At 44.9% G+C, this 18,838-nt stretch overlaps 1 protein-coding gene across 1 annotated transcript in view; it reads left to right on the plus strand.

Moving 5' to 3' along the window:
• PLCE1 (phospholipase C epsilon 1) overlaps positions 1–18,838 on the plus strand; it is a 288,279-nt gene that overhangs the window by 212,964 nt on the left and 56,477 nt on the right. The window contains exons 7-10 of the mRNA XM_065407590.1: positions 2,663–3,338; positions 3,958–4,140; positions 4,947–5,064; positions 11,065–11,227. Coding sequence (XP_065263662.1) covers positions 2,663–3,338; positions 3,958–4,140; positions 4,947–5,064; positions 11,065–11,227 — 1,140 coding nt within the window. The remainder of the gene's footprint in view (positions 1–2,662; positions 3,339–3,957; positions 4,141–4,946; positions 5,065–11,064; positions 11,228–18,838) is intronic.

Genomic DNA, 18,838 nt, shown 5'->3' on the forward strand with positions numbered 1-18,838 from the left:
TTTTTCCTGAATTAAATATAGAACTGAGGCCATGAGTCCACAAAAATAGATAACTTGGCTTGATCTGAAGAATATAAGGGGCATCTAACAAAGTCAGGGAATATGTTTATCAGTTTTCCTACTGTTACTAGTTGATAGGATGTTTAGCACTCTGTGATCAGTGACTTGGCTATTCACCTGGAATTTCTGACATGCCAAGTATATGTCAATGATTCATTTTTATTAGGGCTTCCTCTTTTCAGGGATAAAGCAATTTGGGTAGGAAGACAGAAAATTGCCAAAGCAAGTACATTTACTTGTCATCTCCCATTCCTATGACAGAGAGGATAGGGTTATTTTTCTAATTTAAAATGCTTATATATTTCAAATTATTTCAAACTTGTGACATTTAAATATTGTCAAAATCAAGGTATACCAGAGTAAATTGAGATTGAAGCTCCCCCTAATTTTCCTGTGGTTTAATGTTTTCATACACAACAGCATATAAGAGTGGGAATCTATAAAAGATGGGTGTCAATGGAGAAGGGGAAATTACATAATCTACTTGTAATTTGATGTCCTTGAAAGTGATATGGCTGTGAGAGTCACATTCACCTATCCACTCCAAAGAAAGAACTGGAATTTTATTTTGATTCGTTAGAAATCGTAGAAATTCGTTAGAAATTTTGATTGTGGGTGGAAAAGAACTGACCCCCAGAAGCTTGCCTATAGTATATGTACTTTTTCAAGGTTTGTTAATCAACTTTACGCAGAAATTCTAAATTTTGCCACATAATCCTTTTAATGATTGATCCCACTTTGGAGACACAAGCCATATTGTATATATATGAATCAACACTTTTAAAGCACAGTAATTTCTCTTTAGAATAAGCATGAAAATGCACAGGATTTTTTTATATATTGCATCCCTTGCTATTTCCTTCCTAAAACTACATTCTGTTCTAACATTTCCTTTTATCTGTTTCTTTCATTCCTAATGCATCTCAGTACAACACATGCAAAGAAAGCCTCTGAGTCAAACCGAGTTCTGTAAGTTTGTTCTCAGCACTTCCTAAGCTATATTGCTTGTGCTATCCTGCCAGAAATTAGTTGTGCATTTTTTGTGTGGCTGCTTCATATAAATCTGAATTTAAATCTGAATCCTTTCTGTGCTGTAAGATGTTGCTTAGGGCACGAGCAAGGCTCTGCCATCCCTGTCTATCCTGGGCCGCTCTTTGCAAGTCCTCTCTGTTGTTAAATGCTGTAAATATTTTCTAGGATATGTGTAGGGTTGGCTGCTTTTTTCAATTTGAGAAAGTTATTCTTGTATGGTCATGACAAATACTTTAATGTTTAGATATGGGGTGAGATGCATTGAAGTCAACAGCAATGTATACTAGCTGAGGATCGGGCGTATGATTGTTCTTTTTACATTCAGTACAGCAGTACATGTATGTTTTAATTTGGTAGAAGAAGCTCCTGTAGGGAGGAGATTTTGGATAAGTGAATTCTGTTCTCATAAACCATATTCGTTAATTTAAATTTTTCTGCTTCATAGCAGCTGATTCTAAGAACAGTAAAGGTATTCACTATATTTTGATTGGTAGCTATAAACATTGTGATTGATATGTTACTTATGTAACATTTTACATGTTCAAAATAGAAATATTCACTAATTAATTCTCACAACACTCTTCTGAGCAAGGTATGTGTTGTTGTCGTCACTATTTTATAGATGATAACATTAAGGGTATGTCTATGCTATGAGCAAGGGGTGTGCTTCCCACCTCACGCATGCATACTCATGCTAGCTCTCATTGAGTCAGCACACTAAAAATAATGATGTAGCCAGGGTGGCACATGTAGCGGCGAGTAGTGGCGTGGGCTAGCTGTGCTGAGTACAAACCCTCCTGAACCCTATGGTACTTGGAATGGCTTGCCCCAAACCTGTGCTACCCCAGCTACACTACTATTTTCAGTTTGCTAGTTTGATGGGAGCTAGTGTAAGTATGTCTGAGTGAGCTGGGAATCACACCTGTAGCTCCTAAATGTAGATGTAGCCTAAAACAGAGAGAGTAACTAACTTGCTCAAGGCCACAGAGTGAATCTCTGAAGAGTAGAAATATAATACAGGAATTAGCCCTCAATCCACTAGGCTGGGCTGCCAATGTCCGCAAATGAGATTTGGACATATTGCAGCCAAAGCTATTGTATGGTTTGCATTTAGAACCTGGAATCACTTTGGTTTTAGATCCCCTGTGAAAGTTGTTCACTATTAATAACTTTTTATATGTGCATTTATATTTTTGTACATGTGATGTTTGGGGCGGAAACCTGAAAAAATTGTCATCATACATTTTTTTCTCTGTCTCTAATACAGTGATATCAATCCTAACAATATCTGTTAATTAATTAGTTTGTTCAAAATTACAATAGTATATAGGTACATTCTATATGATGCAATACTGTCAAAGTCTTTAAGCATAGATGTCCTCGTACCTCTAAACAGTATGATGTTAATCTTCTGCTGAATTTAAACTATAGTGGAACAGGTTTTAAAGATAGTATTGTAGCTAAACATGCATAGAGTAAATGAAAACATGTATATCAGACGGTCCACTATGTATACAGTATATATCCAAATACTGGATAACGTAAGTGTTGTATCCTACTTCACATACAGGTTTATAATTGGAGATCTCTCAGATTCAGAAAGTGACATATCTGAGCAGTCAAAAGAGTGGGACACAAATACAACTGAAGAGCAGCAAAAGGCATACAGTCATGGAATAGAACTCATTCCCTGGTATGTGTTATCAATCAGAGCTGATGTCCATCAGTTCATGCTACAAGGGGCAACTGTCATACATTATGACCAGGAGATGCATCTCTCAGCACGCTGTTTTCTTCAGCTTCAACCTGACAATAGTACTTTGACATGGATAAAACCCACCACAGCTTGCCCTGCAAATACTAAAGTAAAACTGGGTGTGCTAGGTAGCACTGCTGAGCTTGGTAAATTTCAGTTTCTTGGCAGTACTGGATTGAATGGACTGGTGGACGGTTTCTTGGATTTGTTTTCAGCAAAGGCTGTGTACATGGGGCACCCTGGCATTGATATGCACACTGTGTGTGTTCAAAATAAACTTTGTAGTATGTCCCTTGAAGAGAATGGAGTAACACTACTATATGGACTTCAAACTACTGATAATAAGTTGCTGCACTTTGTGGCTCCAAAATATACTGCCAAAATGCTGTATGATGGATTGCTGGAATTAACAAAAGCTGTAAGAAAAATGAGGAAATTTCCTGATCAGAGATTGCAGTGGCTACGGAAACAGTATGTCTGCCTTTATCAGGTAAGGTACATTGTAATCATCTAGTGTATAAATAAGTGAAAGTTTCTAAGATACCAACAATATACATATTCATATTTGTTTTAGGCAGGTTAAGGTTAAAAATACAAGACCTGATTCTCCACCATTACATTAATTTTACATCAGCATAACTCCACTGAAGTCAGCAGATTGACACAAGCGTAAAACTAGTGAATCTGGCCTTTAATATTGCATTTAATCAAAGGCTATTTGATACACTAAAATCAAGTATTAAACAGATCTTTTGTAATTAGGCAGATCTTAATATATCATAAAATAAAAAGTGAAACTGGTATGCTAATTGGGCCTTTGAAGTTAGCATTTGATTAAACGGGAAGCAATGCCCATAACTACACAGGAGCTCAAATCTTGAGCAGTGGAAGGTGGGATAAAAAAACAAAACAAAAAGCAAAACATTTTGCCAATAATAACAACAAAACAAACAGCAGTACTTTAACTATAAGTAAAACTGGCCTTGCTTTTGATGTTCAGTTTTTCACTGATTTATAATGGGTATCTTCACTACTATTTCAGAAAATGTTTGAGTCTTTCTGCAGTACTGTACCTAGTCCTTTTTTTGTAATGCTGAGAATTTTTGTAGGAGGATGGCAGGTTTGAAGGCCCAACTTTGGCTCAGGCTGTTGAACTGTTTGGAGGCAGACGCTGGAGTGCAAGGAACACAAGCACAGGGGCCCTGACCAGAAGCACTGAGAAACCCAGTGTGCAGAGAAACAACACTCTGGGAATAAGCACAGCCAAGAAAAAGAAGAAAGTACTCATGAGGGTAGAATATTTTGTTATTAATGTACAAATCCTGTGATCTAGCCAATTTAAGCTATTTATAATACAGTTTTTGTATAGCTAACCATGTTTTCTGAACCAGAGAAAAGATCAGTATATAATAATACAGTTGTTATAACTTTGAAACTATGTTCATTGAAATGGCAGTTCCCTGGCGTATTATTTATTTAGGAGTGGCTTATTTTTCCTCACAACCAGGGAGGCCCAGGATTTTGGGGGGCAGCATGTAGAACAATGGGGTGCAGACTGATTGAGACCTTTATATGGTACCTCCCCTCTGAGCTGTTCCAGTAATCGGAGATCAGCTGAGCACCGGAGTTGCCCAGGCCACATGTTCTTTTGCCTGGACATACATCCTTTTCACAAGTGGCCAAGAGAGGGGTCATGTAGGGACTGGTATGGCGGCTCTACGCTACCCAAAGATTCCTGTAGTCAGGGGGATTCCTCAAGGGGCCAGATGCACATGCTCTAGGACTGTTTTATGCCAGTGGAATAGCACAAAGACAACCAGAACACTCCAGAAAATCAAGGCTATTGTCTCGTTCTGTGTGATGTCACACTGAGGTGACAGCCAAAGTTTCCACACTCCTTTGTGTAACTTTCATGAGATTTAAATTACCTCTTTTCTATCTAGAGTGATGATGGCAACTATCAGCATTTACAGCAGTCTTCTTTAGTGTTTAATGTAGAATAGCTGATTCATGTCCAGTTTTTGTCATTCATAAAAATAATATAGGATAAAATAAACAACATTTTAAAGATGATTATGACAATGTTCACTGTTTCCAGGGTGAAAGTGGAGATGCTACTGATGATGAGATGGCAACTCGTAAGACAAAAAGTTATAAAGAATATCGTAATAGAAGTGGTTCTGATCCTCAAGACATTGATGAACAAGAAGAATCAGGTAGATATAATAGGTCCAGGAGTTAGATCCCTTTTAATGTTTTGTTTTGGATAATTTTGACACAGCTAATGATGGGTGAAATGTTACAGTGGGCAAAAATTTCAATAGGCTTTATTCTATACAAAAATAATAATAGTTATTTGTTTGTTAATAGGAAGTTACAGCTCTGACACACACATTTGTGGTGTGATAGTGTTGTCAGGATGGTATTTTCTGCAAATGCTGTACGCTTTTTACAATAATTTGTACTGTTCTTTTTTGAATACTTGCTCATGTCAATTCCATTCTAGGTGTGTGCGCACCCACACGTGCAGTCATTGGAGATTTTTGCCTTAGCGGTATTCGTAGGGGGTCAGCTGTGGCACCGCGCTCATGCATCGGTATATTAGGTGCCACAGCCCTATGCCCTCTCAGTTCCTTCTTACCGGGGCTGTAGTGGCTAGTCAGAGCGCCTTTCCCTTGCCTAGCAAGGGTTAGTGATTCTTTCTCCTTGGACTTCAAGCCTTAGAGCCTTGTAAATAGTTTGTTTACAGTAGTTAGTTAGTAAGTAGTTGTTAAGTAGTATAGTTAGAGAGAGAGTCCCAGTGGGGACTTTGCCCCAGGCGGGGCATGCCCCGGTCTCTGGGTTTTAAGCCCTGCTCTGTCTGCAACAGGCGTATGCCTGTTAGTGACCCCCATAGCAGCTGCCCGAAGTGCTTGAGGAAATCACATGTGAAGGACAAGTGTCGGATCTGTAAGAACTTTTGTCCCAGAACTCAGAAAGAGCAAGACATCCATTTGAGGGCCCTCCTCATGGAGGCTGCTCTCCGCCTGGCTTCTGAGCCTTCCTGGCTGGACTCTACTCCTAGCACTCCGGCCTTGGCGTGCTGTACACACCCGGCACCGGGCTTTGCTTGGCACCACTCCCCATTGCTGGTGCCTAAGAAGACGTCGAAGAAATGCAGCTCCTCAGCATCAAGCAAGAAGGGCCAAGGGGCATCGGGCAAAGGACCCAGTTCGGGCCGCCAGCCCAGACCAGAGCCATGTGGGGATGCCTCCCTGATGGGGCACCCTAGCCCCCAAGGGATCCGCCACTGACTCCCAGGAATGGTAGGGGACTCAAACTCGTGGCAGGGCTGACGCCTTCCCAGGCTCTCCCGGTGCCTAGAGAGCAAAGGCCTCTACCAGCGCTACAGGCACTCTGTGCATCACAGGACACGGCAAGGGCTCCCTACATGGGCAAGTCAGCCATAAAGACCCCCCAAAGGGCAAGCGAACGTTGCCAGTCTCCGGAGCTGAGACAACACTTTCTGTCTCCACACACCAGGTCTCCGTCTTCTGCAGGACACCCTAGATCACTGGCACTGCGATCGCGGTCTCCGCTCTCTCAACACGGGTTACCCAGAGGCACCAATCATCCTCCCACCAGCTGTCTCCTCTGCGCAGATCCCGTCTCCTAGACCATGGAAAAATCTGTGATGCGGTACTGATCCCCTTGCCCCCGGCACCAATCCACCTACTCAAGACACCGGTCTCCTGCGGCAACAGTTAGCTATCAGATGCAAGCTTTGACAGTCCCTCCACGGTCACTGGAAGGTGATTCCCCCGGCACAGAAAGGGAATTCAGTCTTTCACCAAGGCAACACTGGCATGACTGGGCACCTGAGGCTGCATCAATCTCTGCGATGCCATCTTGGCAGCAAGGCCAGTGGCCAGCACAGTGACCCTACTGGAGCGTGTGGGGCATGCCTGTGATGCCAATGCCTCCTTCGCTCCATTTTTCAGCCGCTGCCTCAGAGCAGCAACCAACAGCACCAGCGGCACCAAGCTCAGTGCGCAAGGTGCACTCGGAGGCTGGGGTAGAGAAGCAAGCGCTCACCCCGAAACCCTCTTCTTCCGTGGGGGATAATGCCCCAGGGCCTCCCCCGGTGACCCAGTTGTTCTCGTCCCCAGATGAGGTGGTGACGGGGCCCTCTCATGCCAGCCCACCAGATGATTTTAAAGAACACCAGGCCCTGCTTCGTAGGTGGCCACAAACTTGGGTTTGGAAGTGGAGGAGGTGGCCAAACAGACGGACACTCTGTTTAATGTACTCTCAGCATTTACCCCCACCCATATCGCACTGCCGGTACACAATAGGGTCTTAAAAATAGCCAAAGCCCTCTGGCAAACTCCATCTTCCAGCCCTACCTCCTCCAAGAAGGCAGAGAAAAAATATTTCGTCCCAGCCATGGGTTTTGAATATTTGTATACCCTCCCACCTCCAGGCTCATTGGTCATCTCTACAGCCAACGAGGAGGACAGATGGGGCAAACCAGTTCGACCCCCAAAAATAAGGAGGCCAAGAGGCTGGACGTTTTTGGAAGGAAGGTTTATTCAACAGTCAGTCTTCAGTTCCGGGGGGCTAACCACCAGGCTCTCTTGGGAAGGTACAACTTTAACTTATGGAACTCCCTCTGTAAGTTCAAGGAATCCCTGCCCCAGAACTCAGCCCAGGAATTTGTGGCCCTGCTGGAGGAGGGTACGGCAGCGGCTAGGTGTTCCCTCCAAATGGTGTGGGACGTGGCCAATTCGGCAGCTCGGGTGGTCATATTGGCAGTGTTCATGAGGCGTAGCTCCTGGCTTCAGACCGCTGGGCTGTCCTCAGAAATGCAGATCTCGATCCAAGATCTTCCCTTTGATGGGAACAGTATTTTTGTGGAGCAGACCAATGCAAGGATACACAGTCTGAAGGATACTTGGGCCACCCTTCGCTCGCTCAGTCTGCATACATCGCAGTTGGCAAGGAAGCAGTTCCGGCCACCCCCGCCACCAAGGCCTTGGCAGCCTCAACAAGGGCCTGCAAGGAGAAGGGATAGAGACACGAGTTTTAGTCATCGCTGCCCTCCTTCCTCCCGCTCACCTGCACAACCCAGCCTGGCAAAGCATGACGGGGGCCAAAAGCTCTCATTTTGAGGGTGTGCTCGAGAGCCATGCCCCAGTCAACTCTCCAGATCCGCCTTATTATTTCCTCAACCGTCTTCGTCCCTACCGTTTGGTCTGGTTGTGGGTCACCTCGGACCGTTGGGTGCTAGAGATTGTATCTCAGGGCTACACCCTGCAATTCTCACCCCCCGCCCCCAATCCTTCCCTGTCCCTTTTCAGGGAACCTTCTCACAAGCACCTTCTCGTTCAAGAGGTCGAAAACCTCATGCAGCTGGGGGGGTGGAAGAGGTCTCTCGGGACATGAGATGAAAAGGGTTCTACACCCGTTATTTCCTAATCCCAAAAGCAAAAGGGGGGCTGGGACCCATTCTGGACCTGCGGAGTCTCAACAAGTCTCTCAAGAAGTTGAAGTTTTGCATGGTCTCCCTGGCTTCCATCATCCCCTCCCTGGATCCGGGAGACTGGTACGCCACCCTCAATCTGAAGGACGCTTATTTCCATATCTCCATCTTCCAAGATCATCGACGATTCCTCCATTTTATAGTGAGTGGATGCCATTTCCAGTTCATGGCGCTGCCCTTTGGTCTCTTGTCTGCCCCAAGGGTATTCACAAAATATATGACACTAGTGGCCGCTTACCTGAGGGGGTTGAGGGGTTCAGGTCTACCTGTATCTCAACGATTGGCCATCAAGGACAGATCTCAGGAGCAGGTGCAGATGAGTCTCAATCTGGTACGTTCCACCTGCCGTGAACTGGGCCTGTTGATAAACGAAAAGAAATCGGCCTCAAGGCCGGTGCAATGGATAGAGTTCATTGGGGCGGTTCTCGACTCCACACGAGCCAGAACCTTCCTTTTGGAGGCACGTAGTCAGGGTGCTGGTTCACATCCAGTCATCCCTGGATTGGTGGTTGAGCCCCGAGTTGGTGTTGGAGGGAGTTCCCTTTGCGGCCCCGGCCCCATCACTGACCCTGGTTTCCAGTGCCTCGGACCTGGGCTGGTGAGCCCCCCTGGGTGAGCTCAGCACGCAAGGCCGCTGGTTGTGAGACAATCTGGCCCTCCACAGAAATATCAGGGAGCTCAAAGCGGTTCCCCTGGCCTGCCAAGCTTTCCTGCCCCACCTGAAAGGCAAGGTGGTGCAGGTCCTGATGGACAATACTGCCGCAATGTATTACATCAACAGGCAAGGCGGAGTCAGGTCGTCGGCCCTTTGCCAAGAAACTCTCCGCCTGTGGGACTTCTTTGTGCAGCATGCCATCCATCTGGGTAGTCGCATATTTGCCCGAGGCCAGGAACATGTTAGCAGATCGCCTCAGCAGGATCTTCTCATCTCACTACAAGTGATCACTCCATCCAGAGGTGGTATAATCTTCCAGAGGCGGAGGAATCCCCATGTGGACTTGTTTGTGTCCCATCAGAACGGGAAACGCTGTGTGTTCTGCTCAAGCTGGGGAATGGACAGGGGCTCCCTGTCAGACACCTTTTTGCTCCCGTGGTTGAGGGCTCTGATGTATGCCTTCTCACCAGTGCTGTTAATCCACAGAGTCCTCATGAAGATCAAACAGGACAGGGTAAAGGTGATCCTGATAGCCCCTGTGTGGCCTCGACAGCACTGGTTCGGCACGCTGCTGGACCTTTCAGTGGCAGCCCCGCTGTAGCTGCCTCTCTGGCAGGACCTGCTGTCCCAGAACCATGGCAGTCTTTTGCACCCAAACCCGGCAGCGCTGCACCTGACAGCATGGCTACTGCATGGTTAAATGCGGAAGAACGGGAAATCTTGGCCAATATCCAACAGGTCTTGTTGGGTAGCAGAAAGTCCTCCACCAGAGGGACCTACCTGGCCAAGTGGAAAAGGTTCACGTGCTGGACCTTGGACCACAGTATCCAGGCTGAGCAGGCCTCACTGCAGGCAGTCCTGGGCTATCTTCTGCACCTCAAGCTCCAAGGGTTGTCCGTTATCATCAATCAAAGTCCACTTGGCCGCTATTTTGGCCTCCGCTCCAGGGCAGGTCAGTCTTTGCTCATGGCATGATGGTCCGGTTTTTGAAAGGTCTGGAGCATCTTTACCTGCACATCCTCCCTGGGACCTGAATCTTGTGCTGTCGCAGCTCATGGTCCCCCTTCGAGCCTCTGGCTTCCTGCTCTACTTCTCTCCTTGAAGGTTTCGTTCCTGGTTGCGATAACATCTGCCCGCAGGATCTCTGAGATCAGGGTGCTTATTTCAGAACTGCTGTATACGGTGTTCTACAAGGACAAGGTCCAGCTGCGGCTGCATCCAGCGCTCCTGCCCAAGGCAGTTTCACAGTTTCATACCAGCCAGTACATATACTTACCTGTCTTCTTTCCGAAGCCTCATAAATAAGAAGAGGAGCGCAAATTGCACGCTCTGGACGTCAGGAGGGTGCTTGCCTTCTACATGGTCAGGACTCAGCCAGTCACAAGTCAATGCAGTTGTTCGTTGTGGTGGCAGATAGATGAAAGGTCGCCCAGTGTCTGCTCAGAGGATTTCATCCTGGATCACAGCCTGCATCCATTACTGCTGCGAGGTGGCGAAAGTGCCTTCACTGGCGACTGTGACTGCCCACTCAACTAGGGTGCAGGCTTCATTGGCGGCCTTCCTAGCCCAGGTGCCTATTCAAGATATCTGCAGGGCCGCTACCTGGTCGTCTATCCACATGTTTACAACTCATTATGTGCTTACCCAGCAAGCCCGAGACGATGCTGGCTTCCGTAGAGCAGTGTTGCAAGATGCACAACCGTGAACTCCAAGCCCACTTCCATGGATACTGCTTGTGAGTCATCTAGAATGGAATCGACATGAGCAACACATCTCGAAGAACAAGTTACAAAAAGTAGGTAACGGGTTTTTTTCTGTGATTGCTTTTTCAATGAATTTTAAATAATAAATACTATAATTATTAATTGTATAGTGCTAACAAAACCTAATATTCATAAAATACTGTTCAATATATGTTTTTGAATGGTACAAAACAAATTTAGAAACTCTTTGGGGTTTTACTCAGTTTTATTCAGTGATAGTATGTGAGTGTTGTGTAGAAATGATGCTAGTGATGCAAAATTTTGTTTTCTTTCATAGATCAGAATATTGTGATTAACGCCTCTGCCTCTAACACTCTGCCATCTAGAAGAGCTCATTCTCTGACTGCATCTGGATCTCCTAGCTTAGCACCTGGGGCATCTGCACCAATCAGACCAGTCTCCTCTCCTGTAATGTCATCTTCAAGCAAGAGTCAGGCTAGGTAGGGACAAAATCAGTACTTTTTAAAAATCTAATTATTAACATTATAAGTTATGATTGAAGTGCTGTCCTAGATATACATAAGTATGGAGCTTACCTTTTCCAGTTCTTGGATAGTCCAGAGATCATCTGCACAGATTTTGGTCACAGATGCTCCATGTGTGTAACGGTCATTAACTGAAGTATTTCAGCTGTGTAAACTGAGTTGCATAGGTGCTTTGCACAAGTTAGTTCAACCTCAAGGAGCATAAACCTCCACTAGAATTTCTGGTGGAAGTTGCCCTGTTTTGCCAGGAAATAATAGGGATATTTTTGGGAACCTTCCCTTTCCCACACACTTCCCTCCTCTTTTTACCTGCAGTACTTTTTAGTTCTATATTCAGTGCAGAAGGTCATGTTTTTGACTGTGCAGTGCCATGGTGTGCTACCATGTGTTAATTCATTATTATTATTTATGATTTATTTTATTATGCCATAGGGACCTTCCAGTCTAAATGAGACAGATAACACAATGAATAGTGCGGGTAGGGACGATAAGGAAGGAGGGAAAGACAACAGTAAACAACATGAAAAGATCATTGCTGATATCTGTAGTGCAAAACTGTCTGCTTTTGCCTTGAAAGTCACTTTCTAAGACTTTTTTGTTCTCTTTACATACAGTGTGTGTGCAGTTCTGCACTCCATCATGTAGGACCAATGGGTGTATACATCACAATAAGATTTATCTCTACTATATGGCTTTCATGTTATATTTTTCAAAAAGGCTATAACAAATTGAGTTCACAGTACATTGAAAAAGCATCACAAATTGATGCCACAGCAGTTGCTTCCCAATTTTGAAAATCTACGTTATGTTTAATTTCATTTGCCAAAATAATTGATGTTTCCTATATGTAGAGCACCTAGAACTTTGTAATATTTCAATGTGCCATTAATTTGCCACAGGCAAGAAAAATCTGTTGACTGTATTGTAGCATTCCACAATTCCATACTCATTTTGGGTTAAATCCTGAGGGCCCATAACTCCCGCTGACTTTAGTGAGAGGTATGGGTACTCAAGTATGTGTTCACACTTCTCAAGATTTTGGATGAGATTCTGTGCTGTGCCTCTAAAGCTATGTCTACACAGCTGTGTAAGTCAATGATTAGCGAGACTCAAGTCAGCTGACCCATGTCAGGGAACCCTGGGCTTGAGCATCTACATTGCATTTTAACCCTAGGTTAAGAATTTCCTGACCCATGATCGAATCTAGGGTTCTGGCATCCACACTGCAGTGCACAGACCCAAGTCAAAGTAAACATATCCCAAAGTGCTTACTGCCCCTGCCCCCCCCCATGCTGATACTCTAGCCCTAAGAACATGATGCACTGTGGGAAAACTCTACTGCCCACCCTGTTTCCTAACTGGCAGTACTATTGATGGGACTCAGATGCCCATAATGTGCGCACGAGTACATAAATTGCATAACTAGCTCCTTTGGTGGCTGTCTCAGGAGAATGACTGCAGTTTGAGAAGGGTTTATACTGAACTACCATCTAATCTGAGAGTTGGCTCTCCGCCTCTAGACTGAGTCACATTGGTGGGAAAATGCCCATGTGCACCTGTTCTTAGGATAATTAAGACATCAGTGTCCAGGGCTGTCAAACTATTAAAATGAAACTTTGCAATTTAAATTTTTTTAAATGGGATGTTCCATGATGATGTTTTTGTCTGTTTTTTATTTTTTATTTTTGTCTGTTTGTTTTGAAGTTTGACATAAAGATGTAGGTTTCAGAGGAAAAATACACATACACCCCAGCTGCCGGCTGCAGAGCAGTGAAGTGCATCCTCAGGGCTTGGGTGCAGTGTGCTCCACCACCCCGTGCGGATCCCTTATCTTTGTATAGGGTCAAATGCTGGCGTCCTGGTTTCAGTCCTTGCCCAGATACAAGTCTTATAGCCTTCAATAGAAATATTCATATGAATAAGGCAAGCAGGATTTGATCCTGTGTATTATCTCTGTGGGGTTGAGAACCATCTCCAATAGCTCACTCTCCTTGGCTAAAGAAAACCTTGCATTTCTCTGAATAGTATTCTTACTTTACTTTTTGCTGTCCAGTATTCTTAGTACTTGGCCAGAGCGCTTGGGGGAAGGGTTGGTTGGGTTGGAGGGTTGATTCAAAAGTATTAAACAGAAAATTAGCATGGATATAAAAGCTGGGTTGTTGTTTTTTTCAAATAAAGTATCAAAGCCACAGTGACCCAAGTGGATATGGAAAAGTCATGTAACTGAGTCACTCAGTCCCATTTCCTAGTCCTCCTCCTATCTGCTTCATGAGTGCCAAAATCCTGGCTCTGTGTGGACCATGGCAAGTATATTTTAAACCTTAAAATTAATCCATCTCAGAGCAGGATTAGCTGCCACTGAAACATCAGATGTTACTACCCAGCTGGCAAAATGCCATCAACATCCTTTTAATTCCTTTTTCTCATTTAAACTGGATTCCTTTTTTGCTTCAGTCAAAGATAGTATGTCTTGAGGATCCTTTATCCCTGCCCCTGCCACACTGAGGGAGGCAGGGATAAAGGATCCCTAGGAGATTGCAGAAAACTTTTGGGGCTGGCTCCCACTTGCTGTCCTCACAGTGCACGCTTCCCATGTGCCCCTGCACACACAGCCCCAGGGTGGGCAGGAGGGCCCCAGGAGCAAGGGTCAGAGACTAGAGCAGGCACCAAGTGGCTGCCTTGCACGGAGGTGGAGCAGCAGACCCCTTACATCCCGATGGCTGGAAGTCGCCTGCTGCCTGTCAGCTTTGCTCCCTGCTTTGGGCAAGCTCTGCACAGCAGCGAGGAGGACCTGGAGCCACCGCTGCAGGAGGCTGCGGGGAAGTCTTGGGGCTGGCTCCCACTCACCACCCTGACAGCACATGCAGCCGAGGTGCCCCTGCACACACAGAACCGGGGGAGTGAGGCCAGAGAGCAGAGCAGGGACCAAACGGCTGCCCTGCAGGGAGGGGGAACAGCTGGGGTGTCTGGGGTCATCCCTCCTTTGGCCATGCTGAGCAGGAATCTCTGCTGCTTCCCCTCCCTGCAGGGCAGCTGCTTGGTCCCCACTCCGCTCTCTGGCCCTTGCACCTGGGCCCCCCTGGGGCTGCATGTGCAGGGTCGCCCTGTGTGCACTGTAGGCAGCAAGTGGGAGCCAGCCCCAAAACTTTGCCGCAGTGAAGAGGAGCTGGAGCTGCCACCGCTGCCACCATGTGAGGGCTGCAGGGAAGTTTTGGGGCTGGCTCCCACTTACCGCCCTGACAGCGCACACAACCCGGGTGCCCTTGCACAAGTAGCCCAAGGGAGGGTGGGGGGTGCCCAGAAACACAGGCCAGAGAGCAGAGCAAAGACCAAGTGGTTGCCCTGCTGGGATGGGGAGTGGTAGAGCTCCAAGCTCAGCCCGGCTGCAGAAGGGATGATCCCCACCATCCTGGTGGCCAGGAGCCGCTTCCTGCCTGTCACCTTTGTGCCCTGTTCTGGGCAAGCTCTGCACAGGAATAGGGAGTGCGCTCAATCAGGCAGTAATGGAACTTCCAGATGCTGTGCTGGCTGCTTGCAGCACTGCGCCTCTGAGAGCAGGAACTCTGGGATACATCTGGAGGACTTCCAGGACCCAAGTCATGCCAGGGCCATTTGCTTACAGAAAAGCAGTAGGGCTCAGATCCTAGGTCCCAGCTTAACATGGGCTCAGACCCTGCAGCGTCCTGGGGTCCTCGTTCTGAGACCTAGGTTAGCATATTTGCTGTGTGGATGCATGGGGAGTTTTGCTTGACCCTGGACTCAGACCCAGGCTTAAATTGCTGGCGGACATACCCTGAGGCTCAGCACAAAACTCACAGCTCGAAAGGGGGTGGTTATGGTGGCTTTAGGTCCTCCTGATCCTGGTCTGCTGCAGGAGCTATAGAGACCCCCATTGTAGCTTAGACAGCCCTGGGGTCCTGTCTAAGTTATGGCGGCTTTTCCCTTGGCTGCTCTGTGGGTTGCAAAGCAATCTAGACTCTCCACAGTGCTGTTTGCTAGAGCTCTGCCCTGACACACAGACACCTCCCCTACCATGCCCGTCCCCAGCATGCCATTTATTCCCGAGGTTATGAGGGGGTCCTTGGGAGGGAGCCTTCTGTCTATTTTATGCAGTATCTGCATTAGGGATATCTCCCCACAGGCCGAACAAGGGCTTTTAGGACTCCTTTACCCTGTTCCGGCTCTTTTGCCTACCATAAAGGGACCAGAGCAGGGGTGAGGATCTTACTTTTGTCCTTTAGCACCCTTACTAGTTCTGAAATGTTTTCCAGCTTCCATATACATGGATGCATTTCACATGCTAAGGGAAATAGACATATGCAGTATACATCATTATACAATATGACTAGAAATGACAAAATCACAATAAGGTGTAGCCTAGAAGATTGTATCCAGCTTCATTTGGGGTTTTTCCTCTGAAGTACAGTAAATATCATGTTATGCTCACAGTTACTATGAGCCTAAAAATTTTGCTGCCAGCACCACACATGAAGATATCCAAATTTTTAAGATGGAGGATATAGACCTCTAGTTTTACGTTTATTTCTGTTCAGTATTTAACATTAGCATCACAAATAACAGTACCTAATCAATTGGTTATTTTGATGTCTTCATTCAGGCTGAAAGTTCAAAATAGTTTAGTTTAAAATAGTTTTGTTTAAAACAAAAGGAAATAGTGTAAGGAGGACCTGCTATTAAGTATTATTGTTCTACATTTTAAAGAATAAGTTTCTCCATCATAGGTACTTTCCAAGAAAGTATTATGAGAGAAATAGCTATTTAGGGCCCCAGTCCCTTGGAGTGCTGAGCAGCCTTAATTCCCATTGATGTTCCATTCTAGATTACATATTTCATTCTATGTTCTGGAGCCTGGAGACTTTTTCTGTGTTATTCTTAGTTATTTTCATTGTCTCGCAAAAATGTTATGAGAGATATTAATCAACACATTACATGCCATGATGTACTTGGCATAGTAATGCCAAACAAAATGAAAATTACTAACCAAAGCAGGTGGGTAGGTTTTTTGGAGGCATATTAGGCCAAATTCTGCTTTCACTTGCACCTGTGCAACGCCCCTTGACTCAGCTTGGGTAAATTAAGGGGAATCTGAGCAAATATATTTTATACCCTCATAGCAAAAGTCTTTTAGGGCTTGATTCTGCAAGGTCCTGAGTGCCCTCAGTTCCTATGGACATCTGCAATTCTATGATGGACTAGATAGTTTCAAAGGTATAAACTGGGAAACTTTGGAGTGTTGAGTCAGATACATAGCAAATAGCCATGCAATGGGCCAAATTAAGATTGTGTATAGGTAGGCACAACATCATTGATTTCATTGGAGCTGCACCTGCTTGGACCATGGCTGACTGTTCTCTTTTGTCCCTAGGGCATATATTGTGAGCCAGAAACTTAGAACATAGAGAAATAAAATAAAAATAATCCAGTATAAGTTGTTAGTTCTTCTTCATCTTCCTCTTATCCCATCAGCTGGGCTCAGGTCATCATGCCAGCATCAGTCACCTTCATCTGTCTGAGGTGGCACTACAGTTCACCTGCTTACCATGTTTGGTGCAATCCATCTACGCTTCCTCAGTTTTCCTCAGGGTCTGTTTCCTACCACCTTCTTCTGCCATGCTATTTTCACCAGGTCCCCTTCATTCATCCTCTGCATGTGTCCAAACCAGTGAAGTTGTGCTTCCTGGATTTTGTCAGCCACATCATGAACATTGACTTCCATCCTAATACTTTCATTTCAGAATCTCTCTATTCATGTAATTCATCTTATGGCATGAAGACATCTCATCTCAAACACTTGTAGGCATTTCGAACCTGCCATCTCTTTGTAGCACATGCTTCTCACCAAGCAGCATTGTGGGGTACACCATTGTTCTGTTTAGTTGTGCTTTCAGTCTCAGTGGCATATGCTTATCATACATTGCCCCTGAGGTGTTATTCCACATTCTTCCAGAACTCCCCAGTCTCGACTGTATATCATGTTCAAGCTTGCCATCTTCCAAAGTACTTGAACTGGTCAGTCTGGTTTAGTTTCACTCCATTAATCTCTGGCCTCGTCTACACTACCCGCCTGAATCGGCGGGTAGAAATCGACCTCTCGGGGATCGATTTATCGCGTCCCGTCAGGACGCGACAATCGATCCCCGAATCGACGCTCTTACTCCACCAGCGAAGGTGGGAGTAAGAGCCGTCGACGGGAAGCCACGGAGGTCGATTTTGCCGCCGTCCTCACAGCGGGGTAAGTCGGCTGCGATACGTCGAATTCAGCTACGCTATTCGCGTAGCTGAATTTGCGTATCTTAAATCGACCCCCCCCCGTAGTGTAGATGTAGCCTCTGTGTCCAGTTTCCCTGTGGCACCCAGATGACCACAATCTTAGTCATGCTCATTTTCATCTTATGCCAGTTTAGTTGGTCAGACTACTGGCTTACTATTTCCTGTAGATCTTCTTTTGAGGATGCCCTTATTACTGTGTCGTCTACATATAGCAACTTCTCACCTTTTCCGATTGGGATCTTCCTGCTGACATAGTCCAGCAATATGATAAACAACAGCAGACGTAGGGATGACCCCTGGTGCAGTACGATTTGCACTTCAGAAGGACTTGTCATTCCAAAACATATTTACATCACTGTTTTAGGTGATCTATATAGGGCATTCACCATAGTTATTAAATCCTCAGACACTCCATGTTTCTTCAGCCCTGGTGAGAACATCCTTTTATCCACTTTATTGTATGCTTTTTCTAGGTGTATAAAAGCCCAGAAGTTCTCTAGTACAAGTTAATATTATTATTTATACTACAACACAAACTACAACTACAAACTTGTAAGCTCATCAAAAAGAAATATCTAGTTAGTTTGACAACTTATATTTTCCATAGCACATGTTAATTGGCATTAATTATATTATCCTCTTTTAATTTTTATTCATTCATTCACTTTTAACCATTCCATAATTTTGCCCAGGATTGATGTCAAGGTGACAGGCCTATATTTATCCAGGTAACCCTGTTTACACTTTTAAAATATTGGAACAACGTTAATTTTCTGCCAGTCCTCTGGAACTTCCCCAGTGTTCCAAGACTTATTGAAAATCATCAGTAACTTTTCAGAGAACTTCTTGGACATCTCTTTAAAAACTCATGGATTTAAGTTATGTGGACCAGCTGAGTTAAAAATATCTAACTTTAGTAGTTGCTGTTCAACATCCTCTTGAGTTGGAATGGAAAGAATTTCATCATCATCATATGATATCAATACATCATGTAAATTTTTCACAAATACAGAACAGAAATATTTATTGAACACCTCTGCCTTTTTTAACACTTTTGACCACAGATTTCTCCTTATGTCCTTTTGCTTCCTTAATACAAATTAAAAGTTAGGAGTTGAAGAAAACTGATAAAGTGCTAACAGCTTCTCCTTTTTTCCATTTGTTATATATTGGGGTGGGGTTTTTTTATTATTATTTTATTATTATTATTATTATTATTATTATTATTATTGTATAGCTGTTTTCAAATCCCCTCTGAGCCAGGTTGTTTTTAAC

The sequence above is a fragment of the Emys orbicularis genome, chromosome 7 (genome assembly GCF_028017835.1).
Source record: "Emys orbicularis isolate rEmyOrb1 chromosome 7, rEmyOrb1.hap1, whole genome shotgun sequence".
In the NCBI taxonomy this organism is placed as follows: domain Eukaryota; kingdom Metazoa; phylum Chordata; order Testudines; family Emydidae; genus Emys; species Emys orbicularis.